At 36.0% G+C, this 27,022-nt stretch overlaps 1 protein-coding gene across 1 annotated transcript in view; it reads left to right on the forward strand.

Moving 5' to 3' along the window:
• Nucleotides 1-27,022, forward strand: part of LOC106109176 (phosphatase and actin regulator 4B) — a 42,795-nt gene that overhangs the window by 8,004 nt on the left and 7,769 nt on the right. Inside the window, exons 3-7 of the mRNA XM_013290581.1 lie at nt 3,302-3,469; nt 3,888-3,986; nt 6,128-6,349; nt 22,800-22,907; nt 24,515-24,727. Coding sequence (XP_013146035.1) covers nt 3,302-3,469; nt 3,888-3,986; nt 6,128-6,349; nt 22,800-22,907; nt 24,515-24,727 — 810 coding nt within the window. The remainder of the gene's footprint in view (nt 1-3,301; nt 3,470-3,887; nt 3,987-6,127; nt 6,350-22,799; nt 22,908-24,514; nt 24,728-27,022) is intronic.

The following is a 27,022-nucleotide window of genomic DNA, read 5'->3' on the forward strand; positions in this document are numbered from 1 at the left end:
ATTTCACTAAATTTACTAGGCCACAGTTATAATCTCATTGTAATTTAACATTGTCCGAAAAATCTTGCGATGTTGCGGCAATTATTTCACAAAAAATATTGTTTCGTTTTGTCTCGTTTGACGATGGACTTTATAGTCAGCTTGTTCTATTGACATTAATATTCAAAGTATCATATATTGTCACCTTAAAACAATATCAATGAATAACTTAGTAAACGTTTGTTTTTTAAATAACACCAAATTAAAAAGTGCTTTGTTCGAAATATATTGTATTTAGCGTAGTAAACATCACTCATTACTGACAACTATTATTAATGTTACGAGTTATCTTGTACCAAAAATCTAGCACATTATCTCAATAATGAGTTGTTTGTTGTAGTCGTTTCACTTATCTTGACTGGCACCTTCCTGGTAGAGTAAATAGAGACCTAATTACTATGCTGATAAACGGAGAATGTATTCTTGTTAAAAGTAAGATTCGTATTTGACTTAATACGAACGATCCATTGTTCCTTCCAAGAATGTTTACCGCCGTCGTAGAACCTTACACGTTGTTTGCATTTAAATGTTTGTGTCCGATTGATATGCGCGTCGCGTTATGTTCTTTGATTATCCCTTGTCGATGCTTAACTATATGAGCACTAGCTATTTCTAGCACTGAATAAGTTGAGGTTAGATTTAGTTTCATCAGAGTTTATGTCACAAGACACATCCCAGTCCAATCAAGGAAGTTCACTAATGATGTATTTAATAACATAACGAATGAACAATGTTTTCGTATCTTTAAATTTAACAAATCTTTTACATAACTAATCGGACATCGGCCAGGGTCTTCCTACCTGTTCGATGCAATAAAGGTTCAGTGAGACTGTTTTTTTACGCAAACACCCTAACAGGTAGGGCTTTAGTAAAAAAGTTAATGCACGAAAGAAGTAATATACATTATTTATTTCTTAACCTATTAAAACTTTTGTGAGACATTATACTATAAATTTATTTGTTGTTAGTTTTAACAATTCATAGGGTAATTTTTTTATGTTTTGAAACAAAATCTTATTACAATTTTTATGTGTGTACTACTACCGATACTACTCTTGGGAAGTTAACTAAAAATGTTTGCTCAATGTTCAATTTTAAATGTTCAATTGAGTTCAATAAAGGCAGACGGAATTAATAATGAACGTAAGAAAGTTGCTTCGACCGCATCACGAAGGTAAAACGACTTTGTTGTCTGCATTGTGAGGGATGGGCGCGGACGTTTCTTAACAATAGTCTGTCGACTTAATGGGGCCGCTGATTGTGTCCGTGTGTGCATCAATACCCATACCGTATCAACTGATGTCGTTCGATACCCGTACTTGTACAGCGCATTGTGTTACAATCTCTCACGCTGTGTTATGTGTCTGTTACGTACTCGTACATCAACTACGTCCTATTCAGAACGCCAGTTCATTACAGATTACTCTATTTTTTATTAGCGGTTACCTTTAACCAGTGGAATTGCTTCCTCTGTCGACGTTCTTACAATTGTTTATGTGATAACTTTTTACAAGCGAACCGCGACTGTTTATAATTTCAGATTACTTTAATTCTGTTTACAACTTCCCTCTAATGCTTTCAATAATTGATCACATAGTAAATGTAATTAATGGTATGTCGTATGACTCACTTGAGTCTTGTCTTTCAAGACTTACGAACATTTATTCAGTTTATTTCAATACATTTTGTGTTTAGTACGTATCATATACGTAACTTTCTCAGTTAAGTTCTTCTTTTCAGGTCGCACTAGAAAATATTCAATTATTATGGTGATTACTTTATGTTCGGTTATTTAAAAACAAAACTGCCGAAAAAGACAGATAAACTTTTGCATTTAAATAATTATGAACGTAATTTAATTTTTGCACGAAATTTTTACCGGGGTCCTATAGAAAAACTGTTTTTGTAAAAACATTAACTGACTTAAACTGGGTTATACTTGATATTGAAATAAATTATTGTAATGTTATTCTATAACTGTTTATTATTTTTCGCTAGATCTTTACCACATACAATGACAATAAAGCAGATGTTTATTTTTATCATGAATTTTGCAGGAATGCACACTGCGGTAATCCTTTCCTTAATTGAATAAGTGTATTTAAAATGAAACTTCCTTTCTTTATGTTATCTCGTGTGTCTGTGCTGCAGTAAGTTATTCTCTGATCTTATATCTTTAAACAGAAACTTTGAATTCAGAAAAAATACAATAATTCGGGAAATGTTTCTCCCTTAGGTATTATAGGTTTCATGTTATATCAAATAGCTTTTGAATGCGACTTTGTGCGGAGAAGCTTAAAAAGATTTAAGATCTAGTCTACACTAATATTATAAAGACGAAAGTTTTGTATTTTTGTATGTATTGAAATAATTCAAAAACCTATTTAAAAATTCTTTCGCCATTAAAAAGTTACGTTATCAGTGAGTAACATAGGCTATACTTTTATTTCTCGCAGAAGTAGAGTCACGAGCAACAGCTAATAATAAATATAGCCTGTTACTCAAAGAAAATGTAGCTTTGAAGTGGCGAAAGAATTTTTAATATCGGTCTTTTTTTTTAGTTTCTTCGTTACATACAAAATTACAAATAATTCTCTGCAGATGGTATAGGACGCTTTATTACACTATACAAGAATATATTGCTGTTACGTTTACAATATGTAGTTAGTGTTTAAAACTAGATATTGTATAAAGAACAAAAACAAACTATGCGTGCATCAGAGGCTTAGCCGACGTTGACCTCTTTACACCGCCTATCCCAATGAGAAACCACCGTGACGATAATCGTCACGCTATCGTGTTTTGAAATATCAACGGTTTACTGTATCTGTGTTTTTACTTTCATTACTGTTACTAAACTTTTGTTTTTAATTTTAACGTCAATAAACGATGATTATTTAAAAAAATATTTGTGATAATAAAAAAATGTTTCCAACTAATACTTAATCGCATTAACAACAGTGCTTACTGTGGACATATTTATGTTTGTTAGTACTGGCATTATCATGTTTCCGTGTTGTTTTTTTATTTCTACATAAAAATTATATAAATGTTACGAGCGATTATAGTTTTGTAATATTTTTAACAAATTTGCCTATGCCCCTTGTATTAAAAAAAACTTATATACGGCTAATTTGTTTTAAACATCATTTATAACCCGTTAAATAAATTGCGGTATTTCAGTTTGCACAAGTTAAGGAGTTTTCAGAAGTCAAAGTTCTTAAATTGAACGAAAAAGTCATGTGTTCTTTCCTTGTTGCAGCCAAAAAACAAAATGGTACAGCGGTGCGCACGAACAGCTTGGGGTCAGGCGCGCGCACGCCGCCCGCGGAGAGAACCAAATCAAAATTCTCCGCATTCGGTAGACTATTTAAACCATGGAAGTGGAAACGGAAAAAGAAATCAGAAAAATTCGAAGCAGCTTCTAGAAGTAAGTATCAAAATATAATAGTTGTTAATAAAAGAAAAAAAAAGTTCATCAAATCGCACCCCTGAGAAAACGATCCATTTTAATTAACTAAAAATCAATGTAATGCCTGATGAAAGAACGATTTTGAAGACGAAAGCATGTGCCGACCCGACATGCAAAACGACCATTCTAAGTGCAAGCGGTACACCTTTGACTACACTATTCCACAACTGTTGTGCGATTGTCGATTTCGCACCCAATTCAACTGTGTAAGTAACACAACTAAAAATCGAGTAGTGTGCATACCTCCATATAAGCTCATAGAAATTAAAGCCCGACTAAACATATGTGCGATAGATTATTCAAAGGTGTGCGCGCGCTCTAATACTGTGTACTCTAGTTCTTTTTTTAATATCACTGTAATGTTTAATTGTTACAGCGTTAGAAAGGAAGATATCCGTCCGAGCAAATAGAGATGAATTAGTGCAAAAGGGAATTCTCTTACCGGAGAGTCCAGTGACTCCTGTCCCTGAAGGCAGTAAGTTGTAAAGTGATATTATCTATACTATTATAATAAAGCGTAAACACACACTTCTTTGTTGCCTAAGATGTCAGCAACTACAGCATATTTTTGAATAGTTTAAATAAAAAGCTCTATACTTACGTCACACTTTAGGCTATATATTTTCACGCCATTAAACTTACAGGGTAAATATTTTGGATAAAAACCCTAATGTGGAAAAGAGACCATAGGTTGCTGTCAACATCAAGGAAGCAAGGTTGCCATGCTTTGTCATCATGTCATGTCATTTTGACATTGGCAATTGATAATTAGACACATGTAAACAATAAAATAAAATTTTCATAATGCGGATGAAGTCGCACGGGAACAGCTAGTATCATATAAAAGTTTGAAAACCTATTATGAAAAACGTCTTTTTTATTAGCTTATATCTTTTAATAATTGCTTTATCGATAATCACGGATAAAATAATTGCATATACATACTAAGTTAGTCACAGGAAGTTATTAAAATGATTACGGAATGAAAAATCTTGAATGAAAGTTTCCTGTAATATATCACGTGAATTATTACATTGAAATGATATGATTGGCACTATAATTGTAGTAAAGTTTTCTAATGTGAATCGTCATTGATTATTTACCTAATTTATAAATAAAAAGCCATACTTTGTAATTTGCAAATGTAAAGACATGAAATTTCGAACTTCGAAAGAAGATGGCACTTTAAGAAGAAAATAAAAATAAAAATCTGGTGTAATATTATTTAATAAAACTCAAAAAAAACATGTATTGAAAATCATTATTTAATACAAAAAGAAAAATGTCTAGCATTATTGGTTCCGATAAATATATTTGTTCACTTCAATACGTTAAATAGAAGCTAAGCGAGCGGTAAAGAGCTTTCGGAACTTTTCTTCACTTTAGCTTAAACGCTCGGATATAAAATAAAAGAATCGAGTGGAACTTGAGACGTAGAAGTCTACAAACTTTGTCATAGGCTGTAGCGATTGTATGGTGTAATTTATAATACCACTATATGCAGCCCGCGACTTTGTTTGCAAGGGATAAAAGAAAAACTGTATTAGTAAATCTTTGTTCTAATGTAGTCGATTAGGGTCAGTTCACGATATGCGTTTGTCTATTTTCACTAAATTTAATTTTTATATTACTTAAACTTGTATAAATCATACTACATACTAATAGTATAAATGTGAAAGTTTAGATGGATGGATGGATGGATGGATGGATTGTTAGAGTTTGTAGTCTTAACGGCTGAACGGATTTCTATGAAATTTGGTACAGATGTAGAGGATAGTCTGGAAGAACACATAGGCATATTCAATTTTGATGATTTAAATTCCGCGCGGACGGAGTCGGGGGACAAAAATAGTGTGATATATATTGAGAATCACCCATCACTCTGTATGAGCAGTATTAAAGTGAATTCGAGCACCATGTTACTCAGTTACTGAAAAAATAGATTATGTAAATTAATTTCTAGTTTGGGCTATGAAAATATTTATACATACATGTTTTTGCTTATGGAAATGTTATAATTAACGACTTCCAATGACTGATCTCAAAACGTTGAAATATTCTTGACCACTCATTTAATATTTACGTAAAAACACAAATAAGACAAAAAGCAATGTTGAATTTAAATTAAAATGTTCCAAAGTTTGAATAACAGATAAAATACAGATGTGGCTATCTCTCGTTTGTAATTAATATTTCGCTCAGAGTTTTGGTTACCTTTTAGTTTCTGCGGTCGGTGGCTGACAGAAAAATACGTGCGGATTTAAAAGCTTCGTTTTTATTTTCATGTCAAACATTTACAACAAAAATCTTTCTGTTTATTTAATTCAAATCCAATTAACCAAAATAAACGTTATTGATTACTATAAGTTATATTCGTAATCAATTTCCAATTTTAAATTAAATACCGAGTATTAATAAAATAAAAAATCAAAACATCTGTATGCAAAAGCTCAATTCTAAACCAAAAAGAATTAAATGCCGAAGGTAATAGACAAACATGATGATTAGTTTTATAATCAAACTTTAAGACGTTAAAAGACCTATCGTGTCCCATAACTTAAATCTTATTAAAATAGTTATTTAGACTTCAAGTGGTCATATATATTCTGCTGGTAGATGAGGACGCGCCTACCGAGTACAACGAGGAGACGCGGAGTGAGCCTGGCGGTGGTGGCGGGGGCGGGGGAGGGGGCATAGCGAGCATGCACGCGGCGTTACAGGCACAGCTAGCCTCGCAGCTCGCTCAGCAGGCCCAGCAGGCGCAGCACGCCGCGCTAGCGGCCGCCGTCGCCGCTGCCGCCGCCGCGCACCATCACCACCAGAACAACAATGTCATAGGTATGTCAATACTTTTCTTATTAATTTTAATGCACTTATCTTATAGTAGCTACTCTCAGTTGGTTATTTACGATGAATGATCTGTTTGACCGGTCATGGTCTTCATACCTTCTCTCTTTCAAAATCATTTGTATTTTAGTGTCTGAGTAATGAAACATTATGTTTCCTTGTGTAACTGTTATGTAAATAATCCCACTTTCTCTAGACGGAATAAGTATTTAAAACAAAAGCAATGTAAAAAGGAAGCCATAAATCAAGTATTGTACCAGGTGTGCGGGTATTACGCGGATTGTTGTAATGCACTCAGATTGCAAATCCATGATATTGTTAGTTGTGTAGTAGATGTCACAGATAGGTAATGGTTGGAGTTAACGACATCACAGATGCAAAACTTCACTTGATGTATAATCAAATATAGTTTTTGAACTCGTAGCATTAATGGATTAGTCATCTAACAAAACGTACCACCTAATCGGGGTAGTTGTTTGTAAAGTTTTTATGTCAATTTTTTCCGTTAATATCTCTACAGACAACCAAATTTTAAATATAAACTGTATAACGTTATCATATATAATGTAAATGCTATCATTATTACTGCATGCAATATTTAAGATGATGTAAAATATGCAGTTCTGCAATACGTCAGAAAAGTAATTAGTTCCTCCGTATCTTTTCACCTTTTAATTTGTAGTATGCAAATTTTACGTATGCACATTTGCATATGTTGAGGCATAATGAATGAACGGGCATCGATCGTCTACCAACGTTACGGAGGGTGAAACGACTAAGCACTCGGAATAACGATCGCGACTCACTTGAAACCTAGGTCATTAAACCCTGTTGACTATTTATTTGAATCACCTAGGACATCATACGATTGTTTTAATGACGATCACAATCCAAGTAGATACATGTTCAAGTAGATAACTTATGTTAGTTCTGCATGTCTAAGGCAGGTTTTTATGCCAAAAAATCATTTAATACTTTGAAATTAAGCGCCAATAGCCTAATGGTTTTGGGTACGGACTACCGATCTTGCGGTCAAGGGTTCGAATCCCGCCATTCGACTATTGTCGTGAACCCAATCCTAGCACAAGCTTAGAGCTTTTTGGAATGGTTAAAGAAAATATTAGTAAATTAACAAAAATATGCTAATATTAAAAAAGTAGACAAATACTGTGAGGTGGACCCAATATTTTCATAATTATTCATAAAATAATAATATATATATAATATAACGAGAGGAAATCAAATTTGACCAACGAAAAAACATAATTGCTATATTAATTTCCCTGCAAATTATAAGATCGGTACCCAATTTATTTTCAATCGAGCTTGATTACAAGCGAAAAGAGTGTTGAAGTAGAATCAACAGGTCATGCGGAAGCTTGGCCGCCCTTTGATGTACCCGACACGGTGTGTCGCCCAATTTTATTGTAGCCAGTGAGCTTATCAACACCCCAATGACGAGGACGACGGTAATAGGACGAGTCCCTTCTTCGTTAGTCCGCGTGTATCTCCATTAAACGAGTTTTTATGTTATAAAAATAATTTCGTATTCCATGCCACTGCCATTTGCATCTATCCTTTTTAATGGTTGTAGAAGGATCATCGCAACCGATATGCGAATAAAAATGAATTTACAAAATTGTTTTAAACGAAAAGCAAAAAAAAAGGAATAAGTCGCTCAATCATTGAACTGTGGTAGTTATGGTTTTCATTACTAAATTAAACGGGTTTAATTTGATGGTAAGACGTGGACTTACATTCTAAAAAGCTAAATATGTCGCGTGTAGAATGAAAAAGAGAAACGTGCGTCGTATTCACGAGTGGAGAAAAGCGACGCGTGGCGGGAATTAGCGGCTTCCTGGCACTGGCAGCGGCAGGACGAGCGGCGAGCGTTGACCTGCCGCGCGCCGCCATCGGCCGCCGCCGCGCCGTTGCCCAATTGACGTCACACACTCGTCAAATCACGCGGATACTTGATGCCTATTAAATTTGTTAATTATAACACCAGTCGGTTATCAGTGGAGTCTGTTATCATTCGCCACAAATATATTCCGTTTGTAGCACGTGACGTGTCTTTTAATTTTAATTAGATCATTTCATATTTGTTATCTTGTATTTTCGTTTGAATCAAACGTTCGTTTCCGTGTCATGTTAGTCGGCCCAAGTTAAAAACAATGCTTAAAAGCTATTTCTATTAAAATTGAGTCAATTCAAATAATTTTTAGATCTTAAGACTAAGATTTTATGGATGTCTTATGGGAAAATATGTAATTCTCTGAGTCGGTAACGAGTTGGCAGTATACTTAAGGGTGGCAGCGACGGCAGTAGGGCTGTGTCAGTAGAGAGAAGGATATATAGAGTACTGCGGGTGCGGGTGTTCGCGAGGGAGTACGGGGCGGGGCGGGAGAGGCGCGGGGCGGGCGGCGCGCAGCCGGCGGCGTGCGGCGCGCGCCTCAGTGCTGGCCCGCCCGCGCCCGCGCCCGCCGCGCTCCGACCGCCACCGACCCGCCGCGCCGCATGCATCCCGTGCATTGCCGTCGCCCGCCACTCGCCCGCTCCTACCGTGCACACCCACGGTACAGACCGCGACCACATTCAAAAACTGTTCGTATTTTTGTCTGCAATAAGCACAATAAAATCCTCCTCAGACGCGTTCGCACAAATAAACATCGACCGAAAGCAGTTCTTATAGCATTTGGTATCTAAATATAAAATTTGAATTCCTTTTACGATGAAGACGTCCTATGTATCCTGACATACAGTAAAGATAATAAAATTGTTTAATCAAATCAATCAAATCAATTTAAACCAAATGAGAATGGAAAAAATAAATACATGCACTATTTTTTTTAAATAGCGTCGTAGGTAATATACGAATTTGGTAATCTTAGAATAATAATTACGGTGTTTGGTTGTGGAGCAATTTGTTAGTACATAGTTGCGAGGCGCGAAGTTAACGGGCCATATCGATCGAGCGCGCGACCAACACGCGATCGCACCCGCTGCACCGGCCCGCGTGCCCACGGCACTCCAGCAGTTTCGCAGCAAATATATGTGAATAAGTAATTGGGGCATTAGGATAATACTGTCGGATTACAAATCGACTTACCTGATAAATTGCACAATATAGTGCCTTTCGTTGTAGCGTGTAATGTTCACACGTCCGCAGTGCCTTAAGGAATCGCCGATTGGGTTAAACGTATTATGATATGTGGCGCGGCAAGGGGCCGGATGCGACGGCCGAGTGTCTCGCGGTCGGGCTGTGTGCCAGTGTTGTCGTTGTGAGCGGGTGTGCGGAGGCCAGCACTCGCGTGCTGTAAGGCGGCGCGGTGTCGCGCGGGGCGCCGCGCGGCAGGCGCCAGCAGCCGGCCGTGCCGCCCGCGCCTCCCGCGCCCGCGCGCCGCCCGCCGCTGCCGCCCACGCCGCCGCGGCTCTCCATGATGGGCTACATCATGGGATGTGCATGTCTGAGAGGTGTGTGACAAATCCTTGTAGACTATCCTCGCCTTCACACTCAAATAGGAATAATAACAAAGGAATATGCTTGATTTTGCAAGATCCTAACAACAAATCCATGTTTTCTTGCAAAATACAACTTACAATTTAGGTAGAGATATCGATCACACCCGTTAGGTAAATTTCTTTAAATTGTAAATTTTGTAAACAAACTAATTCTAATCTAACTTATAATTAAAACGATAAATAGATTATTAAGCGAAGCATCCGTGTGACTGGGGAAGTGTTTTTGTATAAAAATTATTTTAACTTTAATTGTATATTGCCGCAACTGTAAAAGTTTAACGCATCATCATCAGTACTGCAGATATTGCTTTAAAAGGCACCTGAAGAATAATAACAAAAATAGAAATTCATCGTGAGAAATGTAAGGAGAGAGTTTTAGGTCAAGCTCCGACTCTCTGCCGTAATAGCACGCGTATAAAACCTACTTGAAATGCGGGCACTGCTTTGACCAGAAAATATTCAATGCATATCGCCAGGCTGCATTGCATAGCGCTTAGCAAGCCTTGCTGTTCCCGTTAACGACATTCTCATTTCACATTTAATAAAACTTCATTTTATATTCTTATTTAATGCTAAATGTACGGGATAACTGCGTAAATAGTTTTACGTAATAATTTCTTGTGGCTGAGAATTAGTTAGAGAATATCTAGAATAAGTATCTTTAACAATAATTGTATTAATGTGGTGAAGTTGAGTACGTATCATCATCATCATCACCAGCTCACTATACGTCCCCACCGAGGCGCTCGGAGCCTACCCTAATAAGGGGTGAATAGGCTATATGCTTACGAGTTATTTGGTTCTGATTGGAGTTTTTATGTTCTGCTGCATGCTGTAATTTCATAGCATAATATTCGTTTAAGTTATAAAATGCACATTATGAATTATTAATATATTGCAAATTAATTATTATCATAACCTATTTGTTAAGATACAATAGTAATTGTTAACATTCCATATTTTGCTTTGTAATTAATTTAATAGCCTTTATTGCCGTGTTAGTAACATACACATGACTTTTTCTTAAGACATTCATACATATTGATCTGACATGATTATGACCAAAATAGCGTTAATTATTATTTAATTTGAGCATTAAAAACGCAGGTACCTTAAACAACAAGTAACGAACAAGTAGTAACTAAGGGCAGTACATAAAAAAGCTGGCTATAGCTTCGTCCACAGCAGGTACATAAAACAAATACTAAAATAAATCCGGATTCAGACCACGTCGTATATCGTCCCAACAGGATAACTAGACCATACGAAATGTTTTGTCAAGTCTCTGCGGAAACATTTTCACCGCTACACAACACTGGACTGAGAATGCGAGGAAAATAATGAGAGAAAACTCTATATTTGTCACCGTACGGATGTAGTTTTGTACGAGCTATGTTGATGACACTGCATTGTTTGGACTTATTGTGCGATTTACTGTTTCGAAAATCAAAATAAACCACGGAATATCAAAATTCGCGTTTTCAGTCTGTCTGACACATGTTATTTACGTTACTTTTAGAATAATCATTTTACTACGAAATGTATCTTTGTTAATATGGAAGGGACTTTACCACGAACATTCAATTTTGCATTGACGGCTGTAAACAAAAGTGAGCTAATTATTAAACCTTGCAATAAAATGTATTAATATTTTTAAAGCTTAGGCAAAGCTCAAAAGCAGTAGTAGTTTAACGAGTGGGCGCTGTAGTGGCATTTTCACATCAAACTCTCGTACGTTATAGCCGCTTAAACGAAGGGTCGTTAGTTCATAGTGGGCTTTATATGGCCGACTTAAAAGCTCTATTGATTTAATTGATCAACAACTTGCAAGAACCTTATATATACTTTAAGACTTACAAATCTTTCGTGTATGTATTCGTGTAAATGTATAAAAAATATTTTTTTATAACTAAATAAGGTTTTCCAATTTTAGTTTATTACAAAACATTTAAAAGCGAATAGATAAATCACTTATCTAGAATTTTGACGATTCATTGCGATATTTTCGCATTTTGATTCAGCACTAAGTCCAAAATAAATATTTATCTAATATTACGTTTTAGGAAATTTTGGCGCAATAATTAGTCAAACGGTTTGCTTTTTAGAAACTTGCCACATCTGTGTTCGTGAGTGCACAAGATATTGGTCTGGAGAGCTAATCAATTGACACGCAATATTATAAGAAGTAATGTTTTTTGCATAACAAATCGAATGTTACAATGTTAAGCAATGCTTAAAAATACTCTTATTTTTGGAAGCGTCAACTTTGGCGACTATTCTTCACCTCATGGTACATCATTACAAAGTATTTATTTTAATAAATGAATTATTTTTTATTACCATCAGTATGGAGCTATTAAATTTATAATAATATGCTATGTACGTAAACGTTACACATTCTCAACACTCGTTTACAACATACAAGAGAATGTTGATTGTTGCGTTGCTTTTTTATGTGCTGTAGTTAGAGGAATTACTTGGCATCGTATTAATTGTACTGTTGCTTATATAATAGTTAAGATATGTTTGTTTTCACACATATATGTATTTGTTGCAATTTATGTCAGGCATAAATTAATTATATAGATACTATTAACTAAATGCGTAAGCACATTTCTCCCTGCACTTGAATACTTTTTAGATTTTCTTAAGAAATACAAGATATTAAATGGTCGAGTTAAATGTCTAATTTATAAAATACCAATTGAAAAGTTTTACCCCATTTCCATTGAAAAGCTCTTAAACAAAATTTTAATCCTAATTGATAGAGCGATTATATTTAATTGGAAATTTATTTGTTGCTTATTTTGTATTACAATGTAGCCTTTAAAGTATTTTTACTTTACATATTTCATTTTAACGTTTGAAAAAAACAAGGCAGAAGGAGGTACAAGGTTTAACTTCATTTTTAAAAAATTAAAAAGTTCTATTTTCTAAAAGACAGCAATGATAAAAGCCAAATGTTTTTATCAATGCTCGATGTTCAATTTGTAATGATTTTGTTTTGTTACACTTTATTGCCAAAAAAGGAACAAGCATTAGATTTGGCAAGACCACATCGAATCGTTTGTAAAACGACTGCAGCGCCACGCACTTTCACGTGAAGGTAATTGATCATGTCAGAAACTTTCTGTTACGCTATTGTTCTCTTTTTATATACGCCGACAAATAGTTATACAAACACTAACCATTCCGTATCTCCCCTGCATAGAAATATAAACGCATAAAATAAGAGAAAACAATTCTAAGTATGTAGGTTAATTTATAAACTAGGAATAGGAAAACTAGGAATTTGGGTCGCACGTCCAGGGTTTGTTTAGATTAAACAATACGTGCACATTATACTTAAAACTATGTTAATGGTTAGTTCTTTACAAATATCTTGACGGTCCAAGGTCATCGTCGCGTTACCAGTACCCTCCTTCCGCATCCCACTATCGCTCATTACACGTAAATTTCTGTTTTGCGCAACGATTCACGGGAAGTTTAGAGCCACAAAGTTATGTGACAACTACTGTTCGATTCCATATTACCTCAGAAATCTACAGCATTGACCTGTGAGTGACATACCCAAAAATTCTTATTGAAAAACAAAAACAACAATATGTATTTTTCGATCAGACTTTACACAAAATTTCATCCTTAAATACGTATTTTAATATACCAGACTAACTCTTTCCGTGCGGCTTCATCCACATGAAATTATGAAAAGTTTATTTCATTATTTACATTTGTCAAATTATAAATAGCAAATGTCAAACTGACATGACATTGACAAACCTTGGCAATCTTGTTTCCTTAATGTTGGCAGCAACTTATGAAAATATTCAACTTGTGAAAATATTCAGCCTATAGCATGACGTAAGTGTAGGGCTTTTTATTAAAAAAAAGAATTATTCACAAATATGCTGCAATTGCTGACATCTTAGGCTACAAAGAAGTGTGTGCTTACGCTTTATTATAATAGTATAGATTATATAATATGTTGTAAAATAACTGTTACCATATTGGAGTTGATATTAAATTGCGGCGGTGTGAGTCATATTTCAATTGTCTTTAAGTTTAATTGAACATCGCAATTGTAGATAGAACATGCACAAGTTTGTGCACGAAGTTATCAACAAGTTAGCTTTTAGTGTAATAGTCATGTTACCGGCAAATCGTATATACTGTCCGTTTGTAAATTGTCCCGAAAAAATATAATGTCGAACGACGTATTCCACAAATTGACACGTTTTAATTTGATAATTTATAAATATTGTCATCAGTGTTAGTCCACTATTCTTTCTTGGCTATAAGTCCTTTAGAAATTGTCGGAATGTAATGAAAATCTACACGTTTATATTGAACCATTTCATTTACAATGCAATTTGCCGAGCGTGTACAGGCGTAATCCACAATTTGCCGGTGACAGTCACATGACGCGAATCATAATAGCGTTAATCATTGTTGCACTTGCTTGCTGCCCGTTGACGTCATGCACACCTACACATGCACGGGAGCACCATTGGTGGCGTGGGCGTGCATCCGCACGTGTGGGAGGATGACGTTTGGTGAAGTGTGCGGGGTGCGGTGTGCAACCGCGTCCGCGGCCGGGGACTACGCTGGTTACAGCGGATGCGAGTGCCATCATACGCTGTCAAAATAAATGAAATTTATTAAGGACGATGACGCTTGCCTCATATTCTAAATGTAACCATTGTCACGCAACACAATAGATTTTTTATGCGTTTCTTTTAATGTGTAAATGTATGGTGTTTTCAACAATGGGCTCTTTTAGATCGACGACGCCTGATCTATCGAAAATTTAAGCTATTGTTAGTCCTTACTAAATTTTAATTAGTAGTTCAAATTTTAGATAATCAATTAAGTGACCTTATAATCTCTGATATAGATTTTAGACCGATACATTTATTGTAGCTAATAGATAAAATAATTGAAAAACATAGACTTAACGACTCCTGTTCCGTGTCGACGTATTAAGACAGCTGTCTGTAACAGGAAGTAAGTACAGCTATCTTTCAGTGGGGAGGGATCGGAAATAGCGTCGCGCGGAAATACCATTAGAGACTGCAGATGCACCGGCTTAGCTTAATAAACAATTACGTCGCTACAGATTGTTATATCGATCACCATTCCTTGCGTCTGACAAAGTAATTTAATGCAACTTTCAGGATAAATCCACATGTTGAACCTTGAAAATGTACTGGGTAAAAATAAAGTAAAAAAAATTGCAAAATTTGTAGTTTCTCAGTTTATTTATTGTAAATATAGACAAAAACTAATTCTTTGTTAGGTTTTAAGGTAGATAATAATAATATGTTTGCAAAATGATCTAACTAAATGCTATCTTCTAAAATACATACTAATTATAGCGGACAAAAGAAATAGATTCATTTCTATTGTTTTGATAACAATAGCGGCAACCTACATACAGCTGCATTCTAAACATACATTTACTTGTTAACAATTTGTACTTTTAACAAGCAATTTTATACATTAAATAACAAGTAATATTTTTGAAATGGAAATAAACATGTCTTTAAACCCGTATAATTAATCTTCGATGATCGTGTTTAGCATATTTTTAAAGGAATTCATTTGATATATTAATCAAATTTATCGTTTAATAGTATCGAGGATGACAAAGACCAGGCAGGCAGTTTATCCGCCTCAAAGGCCGGAAGTGAAACTTGTGAACTACAATATATTGTATGTGAACTAAAGTTTACAGCTCCGTTATATATCACATATTAATTCTAATAAAATTACGCAAGATGTGAAAGCTAATAAAAAAGTACGTCCTATTTCTAGTTTTAATAATGTAACGTCAATAAATTACCTGAAATGTCACCCCCTACCTCCCTGTATACGTGACAATGTCAGACGTAACCGTTGGCTTACACTGCCGAATCACCTGTACTTAAATATATTGTAATTTCTTTTGTTAAAAAGAAGAAGTTAATTCTAAATGAATATTGAATTTTGAAAAATAAACAAATTCAGAAAAGGAACGCTTTGTCACATAAGCGTTACACGGAAACAAAAAAAAAACAAAATCCTAAACTTAAATATACTGGACCTTAAAGTATTTAAGAACAATGCAGTTATTGCTTTTTGAATTGTTTAGGAAGTTTTTTATGTTTTAACTTTTGAGGTCCGTTGGAGCGTGAAAATGAGGTTATTGTTTTTCTTCGTTTCAGATTCTTTCAATTTAATTATTTATCAAATTTGGTCTCTTGGCGTAAGAGTAAATGTTTAAGTGAACATTTATCACGTGGCAGTATTTTAATTTACGAGTATGTTCAAGTATGCGCTAACAAATTCGTAATTTTACTTTTTCTCAAGCAATGTTTCTCCAACTTTGACGGCGTTCTTGTATAAAGATATAAGAATTTTAATTTGTTACTGTTGCTTTAAAATAACATTTCACGAAATAATTCATGTAGTAGCAATAAAATGTATGTAAATGGGCCTAAACATAAATTTATATTCGGGAATTATTTGACGGTTCAATTTCGGATGCTTCTCACATGAATTGGAATTTCCCGTATAATAGGATTCAATTTATAATTCTTTTGTCTGTGACATGGTACAAGAGAAGCGGGTCACCGAACTTTATGAAGCATAGTGCTAGTCGTGTCGTTCCACGTTGCCCGAACACTAGATGAATGGCGATAAATTAAAAATTCAAAACAAAGCTCGGTGGCGCGTGGGCGGGCGGGCTAAGCGCAGAGGGCGGGCGGCGATCGAAGCGCGCGAGGAGGTTCGCGGCGGGCGGGGGCGGGGGCGAGGCGGGGCGAGCAGAGCGGGAGACGTAACGATCGCGCACCGGGCGCAGTCTTCCAGCCGCGAGCGCGCCGCTAGCATGGGCGACGTGGGCACACTAGCCGCGATGGACGCGTTCGCGGGCGGCGCCCGGCGCAGGCCCGCTCGCCTGCCGCCGCCGCCGCCCTTCGTGCCGCCGCCACCGCCGCAGCGGCACGACCACGACCACTACTACGTGCGCCGCAAGTCACCCGTGCCGCGCCACACCAACACCCTCGCCCTCTTCGCGCGCACCAACGGTACCCTGATGCATGCCCCGTACTCCATGCTCTATGCCCCATGCCACTAGCACCATCTGCACGCACATCGCACCTCGCAATGTCAAAGCAAATCTCTTCATCGTTAACCTTCACCCTTTATTAATTTTTCTTTTACTTTTTTTCCATGAATATTAATTACACTATCAACATGACAAACTTACGACACATCTTATAGGTTCATTACGCTAAAGGTCAAATACTGTAAAACACAATTCACGCTTATTACTGTCTTATAAAAGTTTATAATTTTAATTTTAATTCATTAATAGACTATAAGCGAAAATTAAACTATCGTCAGCTTCACTTCATTTATAATTCTATCTGCTACCAAATTGTTTCATTTGGCCTATTAGGAATTCATGATAGGTGGCTCAAGGTGGTGCGAACTGAGCTGCCTACTTGTCCTCGCCCTTTCCTTTCGTCACTTAACGACTTCGCTATTGTCGTAAGTTCGGAGAAACTTTGTTTTAATATGCAAGTTTACTTCGACGTACATTATTAATCGGGCTTCGTCCGCAATTTCACGCTTGCTTGTCTATCGCAATAAACTATGATTATTCATTACACCTGTTGTGAACTCGTTAATATTCATATTTTAAGTAGAATTTAATGTTTTTAAAAATAAGGGCAACTTTAATGTGTACAAATATAATAAAAGACAAAGATCTGTGAGAATACGTCCAAGTATTTAAGATATACACTAATTTAATTAGATTGTTTTTTAGTATATTTTGTCAGAAAAAAATGACCAGTTCACGTTTTCTCGTAAATAAAAATTACAATATACTATAAGGTAACATAACACCTGCATCAGAATATTCAGTTTTCGTTTACATTAAGCACTATTCTCTATTTGAAATTGGAGAGCTTAGAAATCTGCGAGTATAATCTATACTATTAAACGCAGGAAGTCCTTTAAAAACACTCAACAAACGTTTCAACGTCAATCTGAGTAAATGTGATTCGTTTCATATGTAAAGTGTTAATTTTAACGTTTGATAGTTTGCAATTTTTTTCTGTTCGAAAAATGTTACTTTGTAACGCTTTCTCGACCTGTATTTCTACAACAGACTGCAGTACACATACCTTATGCGGAAAGAAAAAAATCCTTTCCGCATCTAGCCACTTACATTCAACCTCTTGAAAAACGAGGGAATGAGAGTAAAGGTACTCCTTACAGGTGACCTTGTTTTCGTCATGATAAACCGAGAAATAAAATTGAATCGTTCATTAACATAACATATATTCACATGGAAACGTTACTATTTACCGGTGTAAATATATCGTAGGTTTGCACAAACGATATGCGTACAAACACGGATGTTTACTAGGAGATGGCGCCTGAGCGTCAACTAACGCAGGAAGGCGTCGCGGCGGCCTCGCTCGCCTATTTCAGACGCCTATCTCTTTATTACTTGAATATCAATCACTACATTCCAAGACTAATATCGTCGTAATTAACCTTGTATGAACAAACTACGTTATATATTGCGGACTGATACAGGCTAAACAATGGAAAATATCTTGTTCACGTTGTGTTAAATTGTAATTTAATTAAAATAATTTGTTTTTCTATATTTATATGGTCCAGATAATGTGCCAGCTGTTATGTGGCCAGTGTAATTAGGTTATAAGGATGATATGACTAAAACTACGATATCCACGATCCACGTCAATACAATCCAACACTGATCGAATGATAATCACAAATGCTTCTTTTATTTGCACAGCTTGAAACGTGTTATGCTAATCAAAATTACATTCCACCATAGACAGAGAAATTACAGGGCTGTTGAGATGTTCGATGTTTTATCTACTTCGCAAATGCGGGTTAAAATACGATTATTATTTTAAACCGCTTGAGAAAAGAGTATGGTTACATTGGGTATGTTAAATATATTTCTGTGTAAAGCGGGAGAATGTTTCCGCAATTAAATGTAATGTAAAATGTTCCCAGATGTATGTGAGATAGGTAAGTTGTGTGCGGTGTCCTTGCACGAGATAAAGGCAAAGCTGTTATTCAGGGAATGTCGGCGGCTGGAGCGTGCGGCGGTCGCGGCCGCGCGCCGCCCTTGACCTGCACCGCTTCCGTTGCACCGCCCGCCTTCGCTCCCGCTCTATACAAATACTTGATTTATCTCTTCATTCCAGTAAATAAAAGAATAGAAAATGAGCAGCCTCAGGGGAATCAAAGTTTCCATTGTCTACGCTGACTATTGCTAGAAAAAAAATGTTCTGTATAACAATCGTTTGCTATTTTAATATCTGCCTGGAAGGTCACTCGGATGTAGACTAACGGCTATTATAATACATTTTGCCAAGAGTCAAGTGCAAGCTGTGCCCGCGTAATACAACACGCGGAAATAATGTTCTATTTTGAACCAGTTCAATGTATACTAAATAATGTACCGACACACTTCACCGGTACATGAGCAAGAGTAGCAAGCTTAATGTTAATTCATTTGATGTATGTAATTTCGCAACATTCTGCAATTTGCTATTAGAACAAGAATGACGAAAGAAAACATTCGAGTTATTCCTGGCAATGGTTTGAAAATATTTAGGTGACTAATGTCTATTTATATTAGTTTTTGTATGTGGAAATATGGGTCAATTTCGTAATTTGACGGGTCTACGCCTTTGGAATTAGATACAATTACGACGCACTCTTTGGAATATCTATCCGTTTGTTGGTAATGAACGTGAATCTTGTTGGATCGCCGCCAGCGCTGCTTATTCGTTATGAAGAGTAACGACTCGTCGGTACACAAGCAGCAAATTGTCCAAGTTAAAGTGACAGCGCGTTGTATTTCGAGCGGTTTATTTTTCAGCGTGACGTTATTATCCGCTGGGAGCGCGAGCTGCGACTCGTCACCAGTCACTGTCGTACTGGTGCTTCACGTCGCACGTAGCACTTCGCCAGACAAATTCCAACGCTGACAAAATGTCGACCTACTTTACTCCATTTCATTAAATTATGTAATATATTTTTGGCAACTACGAAGCAATTTTTAAACTTTCTTTCACACTTCGCTTTTGAAATAAAATTATAATATGTTATACGTTTCACAATATATCAGCTGCTTGAAAAATACATTGTTTCAATCTTGAAATAAATTGAAATGCTGTAAAAGTATTTTGTTTGTTCCATCTAAATCTTAACTTGGATTTATTTTAGTAGTGCAATGATTCTTAGCACACTTTTCAACTGTACTGCTTTATCGATTGTCTGATACATATTATTGTAGAACAACATGGTTTCTGCTTTAATTTAAAATTTAAATAATTTCAAAGAATGAAACGATTGATTTGATTTACAATTTAACTTCGCCATCATTTAAGTTGCCCGCATTTAAGTAATCTACTACATATGTACACTAATTATAATGTTGTATTATCTACTGGTGTTATGGCAATAGAAGTGAATAGCAAATATAATATGCAGATAACTTTTATTGTTTACGACGCCACGAACACAGATAAGAAAATTTTATACTGAAGCAAAATTTTCCTGTTTTCTTTATAAAATTAGAACTCCAATTGCGGTCGTTACTTTTAGCTAATAGTTTCGCGGCCGTTCTACTGCGCCTACGTATACATTTTTCTAGCAAATTTTATAGAAGAACTGTGTCAGTGTGGTCGTGTTTAAGGCATTAAAGAACTTATCAAACGATGTGTAAATAGGCCGAACCGTCAATGCGTCATTTCAATTCATCTCGCAGAGAGTATTTTGAACGTGTTTGCGGCTGTTTCGCGTGAGTTTGCAAGGAATTCGGAACATCAAGGAAACGAAGCCGACGAAATCTCTTGACATTGTGTTACAACCGTCGTACGGCACACTTTTGTCCTTGAGGCCAGATATTTACATATTTCGTCACCGCTGTTAGAAACACGAGTTCTTTTTGAGACAAAACATCGTCAGTAGAAGCTTAAATAAATGTTGTTCAAAATAACCATATTCGTTGGAGATTTTCGATTTGTTTTCTAGATTTAAAACCGATAACTGATCTGGGATACCTAAGTTTCATATATGTTTACGATAAGCCGCGTTTAAGAACATGATCGGTCTTACATAACGCCTCAGCGAACGACCTCTGAGAGAGGGTGGCTTGGCCAAGGGCGACTGAATCGATCCGATCTGCGGCAGCCTCCCTCCTTCCCCGGAGCGGAGTTCTCTCGCGCGACGATCTCCTCTCCCGCTTTGTTCAGCAAACGTCGCTATCAGCTGCAAACAGTCCTTCGAGCTATAGAAATATGTAGTGCATTGTACATATTGAACTCGTCTTGTCGATAAGAATAAACTAAGTCGTGTCTCATAAATAAGTTATGAATCTTGCTTTGTTTTCGCATTCTGTTTTTACTTATATGAATGCTAATGTTGTTTTGCTGCATTAACTTGTATGGATATTTTATGCAGACACGATTTCCTTTTCAGTTAGTATTTAACCAGATAATTATTTACTCTCATAATACACTTTATCCTGCAGTTATACGAAATGCTGCAATTTTGCTTAAGCAATGGTCCATGAAACCTGCACCGAGGTTAGTCGCTAGGAGTATGTAATTGTACATTGACCAACACAAGCTGTTAATTAAAAATGTAAAATAACCTGACTTGCTTTAGTAGCTAAAAGTAATTATCCTCAGCTTTGTGTTTGGTCTTGACAATACCTTTGTATTTTAATTACCTTCGTAGAAGACTAATTAAAACAAAAGCTAGATGGCCGGTATTCTGTATACGACTGTACTTTTTTTTTACAAAATAAAAGGAATAATATGTCGAGTCAAAATGTGTTGTATGAGAAGTGGGCAGAGATTGAAATTATAAGTCACACTTTTCTAAGCAGTTAGGAAAGGCAGCAAAGTTATTAATAGATACGCACATTTTGGGTTTAGAAATCTATTTAAAACATACAAAGTTAGACATGAAGTATGGTTCGTATGTTATTTGTTGAAGGAATGCGTAAATAATAGAATTCCATGCGGGCCGCGGGCGCCGCAGATGAATGGGAATCTCGTGGCGCCCAGCCGGCAGACCGTCACTCTCCGCCTATCGCCTATTAATAGACCCATCTGACTCGTTCCGCGACGCTTTTACTTCGCGTTAAAGTTTTACTACGTATACCGCACGCTCACGATGCATAACAAATGTACTGAGAAACACTACATCAACGCTGTATCCGGATCGGAAACTTTTACGTACACGTAACCATAAGTATTATTTACGTCTACATATACATATATACGTAGAAATATTTTGTCCAAGACATTAAAAGTAATGATAATGTAAGTACCTACATCTTCCAAGAACTTGTTTGACGTGGAAGGAGGGATCAGTGGCCGTTTTAAATCCAATGCAATTATTGTCTGTGCCGCCGTCGCCGGTACCAAAAATAGCCCTGATGGAGTCCCGTTGCCTTATAAAGCAACTTGAGTGACAGCACACGTCATGTGCTCGGTAACCGGGCATTAATTTTAAAATTTATTATAGATCCCGTGTAGGGATATAGAAGTACCTATATGTCATTCAGTTTCTTTATATCAAGGTCAAAGGATTTCCTGTTCCTATAAATTTTTAAACTGAATTCATTGCTAGAAGACTTTTTAAATTAAGATATCGCAAGAACAGCCCACTACGTGAGAGGATAATTTATTTTTTACTAGGTTAAGGCTAAGCTTAGCATAATTTAGATACGACATAAGTACATGAATATATTCATTCATAGTACAAGATATTTGTTTTGAATAGTTCATGGCCATTTGAGTACTGTACGTTACCGTGCACGTTTAACGTTAGTCACGCAATAAAGAGATCCATCTTTTGTTTTCAGAACCAAAGAAAGACAAATTGGAAAATGGTGGCGAGCTGGTGAGGCCCGAGCGGCCCAACTCCTTGACGGCGGGCAAGCTGCCGAGACGAATATGTTATCAAGGAGATAGTAAGTGAAATGTTATCCTATTTAGAATTACCCTGTTTGAACATTAAAGGCATGTCCCACTACTGGCTGATATAGGCTCAGATAGCTTAAAATGACGTCACTGTCAATTAAGAGAACAAAATCCGATATTTCCATCTTTACACGTTCGATTGTTATCAGACAATTTACAATTTGGTGGGACATGCTCTTAAACTTCATAAGTTATAAATAGGTGCTATTTTACCACCCTCGAGTACAATATATGAATACTTAGTATCTTTAAAAGCGCCTCCAACCACGAGCAAAAGCTACTAATTTCCGAGGTATTGATCGTTCAAATTATGTGCACAGTTCGTATTGTGTACAATACCAAATATTTCATTGAATTGTGGAGCATTGCAATATAACCTTAACATTCGACATTAAAGATCGTATTCCCAGTGTATGAAATGTCTAAAATGCCTTCTAAAATTTAAATCGCAAAATTATACGCAGTTTAGACCGACTCATAATATGAATAAATAATAAGAATTAGGACCATAATGTTGGTAGATATTCAAAACACCCTTGAATTATAAATAAGGGTCACGAAGTTATTTCATGAAAACAAATGGTGTATGCTTCAGGCAGAAAATAAACCAAGCCAACCTTATTTGTTCATTTCCGTAATATGAGCCTTGTTTCTGTTAACCTTATTAAAGTTTTGTCATATTCTAAAGATAAAAGATAAGCTTATTTCAAGATTTCTTTATATAATCTCCAGGATTTTTATTTTTAGGTTAGTTGGGGCTTTTGTAAATTATTAATGAATGTTTTTACCTTTAATATATGATAAAAAGACATCTTTGACTTTATTGGTAAACGGAGAACTTAATGGATATCTTCAACGGAGAAATTATAGGGTGTTCATTCTTAGTACTAGATAAAACAGTACCTATAAATGGTTCCCTCGTAATCAATTAAATAATTTGTACTATATCAAAATAGAAGTAATTTTTATGAATGAATGAGATAAACTGTTGAAAACGTCAGTTGGACAAGGTCACTTGTAATTAATTATCATAACCAGGGTCATGCGCATGTCGAGGCTGACATTTGTACGCGATGTGGTATGCAACCTTTGTGAATAAACTCAGAGACAACCTGTTTTTGTTGAATTTGTTGTATTACATAATGTAGAAGTAATTCCTTTATTACCGATTAGATGTTCCCGTGCGGCTTCATCCGCGTGTAATTATAAGATTATAAGAATTTTATTTTATTGCTTACATTAGTCAAATCATCAATTGCAAATGTCAAAATGGCATGACATGATGACAAACCCTGGCAATTATTTTCCTTTATGTTGGCAACTTGTAGTTTATGGTCCCTTTCTCACATGAATGTGTTTTTCCAATTTATTTATCCCCTAAGTTTAATAGCGTGAAAATATATAGCCTAAGCGTGTCGTAAGAGTATGACTTTATTTAAGACAGATTTATTTAAAAATATGCTGTGATTGCTGACATCCTACACCACAAAGTAGTGTGTGTTTACGTTTTATTATATTAGTATAGAAATATAGATTACATAACAGCTTAGAAACCTAATCTATCTGGATTTTAATTAAACATTTTTTCTTATCGTAGTGAGCGGTTATGGGGGTGGGGGTGGGGTTGGTGGCGTGGGCATGGAGGGGGACAACTCGCAGCTGATGCTGTCCGACCTACCAGAGCCGCCTATCGCGGTGTCGGAGATCGGGCCCATCCCGCCGCCGCCCATGTTTAGCTCGCCCAGCCCCACGCGCCACCATCATCACCACCAGCATCAACACGCGCTCGCGCACCATCCTCTCTCTGACTGTAAGTGATCCTTTACTGTACTTAAACTATCTAGCGGCTTACAATGATACGAGATGCTACCCACAAAAAAACTAAGGGAATTAAGGGGTCAACGGATGTGAAAGTTGGATACATCCGAGCTATTCGTAACCACACGCACTTACTAGCAGCCAACACTAGCCTCCATAACGTTTGAACCTATAATGTCTTGTGCGTTACATTGTTATTAATATAATTTACAATAGTCGTAAACAGAACAAAGTTTAATATAGTAAGATACAAAGTCTAGGCATTCTCTATTTTAGAATTGTACCTGCATGATGTTTCGAGAAATAACAAATGAGTAATACAAGTATGAGTAACGGGAATTATAACTTGGCAACGTGTTGCATGTCGCGTGTCAATTAGGTATTCAACACAATAAATGTAAGGTGATACATCGGATAGCAACATATAAGCGTAGATTACAAGTTAATGCTATTGGCATAAGTGTAGTCTAATGTTTACAAAGAGGATTCCAAAGCTTAACTATGAGAATACACAAATGTTATATTATGTAGGATTATAATAGACGTAATATATTTTTGATTTGTAGCGTTAAATTACGGGAAAACTTGTGCAATCATACCTCATACTAATGGGAAAGTTTAGATGGATGGATGGATAGATGGATGGATAGATGGATGTTTGCCTAAAAAGCTGAACCGATTTAGATGAAATTTGGTATAGATGTAGAGGATAGAGTGAAAGAACACATTGGCTACTCACTTTTTTTATTCCACAAGGACGGAGTCGCGGGTGAAAGCTAGTATATTAATAATATAAATAGGTGTAGTATCCACTTTACATGCGTCTTCTCCTCCGTTGATTAAGGATATGCATCACATCTGCAATTGCAGTTGTATATGGGTAGCGATCACTTCGCTTTCTCGGCGAATTTAGGTGGCCGCTCACTCGTTTGCCACCTTATACCATAACGAAGGTTCTTTGTATCGTCCAGTGTCAAAGTACAAGAAAAGAAGTCTTTTATAAGATGTAAAATATACAGCAAAATGTGTTGGTTGAATTAGTTTTTTTTAAGATCTCGTTTTACGTGTTTTTTCATTGTGAGAAAACAATACTTTGCAACCGGTTGACCGATGTGCCCTCGCCCGCGCGGCTTCAGTAATTACGAGGCTGAGCGACCGTTGTGTACACGACTGCTAATTAAACCATCATATTGACGACAGAAATACTGCTTCAGATAAATGTGTACTAATCAATATTTATACTGAGAATCGGGTTAACAGAATAACATTTTTTTTTAATAGTAATTATTTCTACTCGAAATCGTCATAAGTCGCGTGAGATTATTTATTTTTATATTTTTAAATAGTAATATTCTGTGTAATAGTACTACTTGTGTGTTTTTAATTTTTGAATGAATGATGTCACAACTCTGTAGGTTCGTACAGTTTAAATTGGCAACGGACCTAATTACTTGCAATGTTTGTATGGCAGATTATTCGTTTAATATTAATTACGTTCTATTAATATCATTATGATTCGTCATATTTCACTGAAATCTCTGGCTTGCTTTCAAGCTTTAAAGGAAAATATTGATTTATTTTCATAACGGACAAATATTTATACGAACGTACTTTGAAGTGAAATAATACACCAACTCTTTGAATTAAATTGCGCGTGATGATACGAAGAGCAATGTGCGTTCATTCAGAATAAATGATATCATTTACATATATCACATTTACAAGGTCAATGGTATTTTATATACGTATAACGAAATGGAAACTCGTTTACCTAATACAAACAGAATACGCGCCATATTTTATAAAATAAATACAGAAACTAAAACACAACTATTTTGTTGACTTTATGTATTTTTCAAGCATGAGCGAGCATCACTAAAATTATATAGAGCGATTTATCCCAAACTTGAGTGGGCTTTGATTTAGTTAACGAAAACTGACAAATTCGGGAATCTCTTGGCTATCTTAAAAAGGCTGTTAGCTCGTGTAGTCGGTCTGTTTATTGTTTTAAGGTCTACTCAATATTCACTTTGTTCTCACCAGTGAGGCTCACAAATGATGATGAATGATAACGATGAGGCTTACAAATAAACGCTGTATAAAGTTAAACTTAGAAACAAATTGAGTATAAGCAAATATTAGTACAAATTTCACTTAGACTCAGTTAATTCCTAAGTTTAACTTTATGTCGCGTTTATTTGTATGGCTGTTAGAGTTTTAGAGTAACCATTGACCGCTATTGACTGGTCAGTTCGTCTTTGAAATTTGACTGTATAATATCGCTATA

Source organism: Papilio polytes, unplaced genomic scaffold, assembly GCF_000836215.1.
Source record: "Papilio polytes unplaced genomic scaffold, Ppol_1.0 DF821289.1, whole genome shotgun sequence".
Lineage (NCBI taxonomy): Eukaryota > Metazoa > Arthropoda > Insecta > Lepidoptera > Papilionidae > Papilio > Papilio polytes.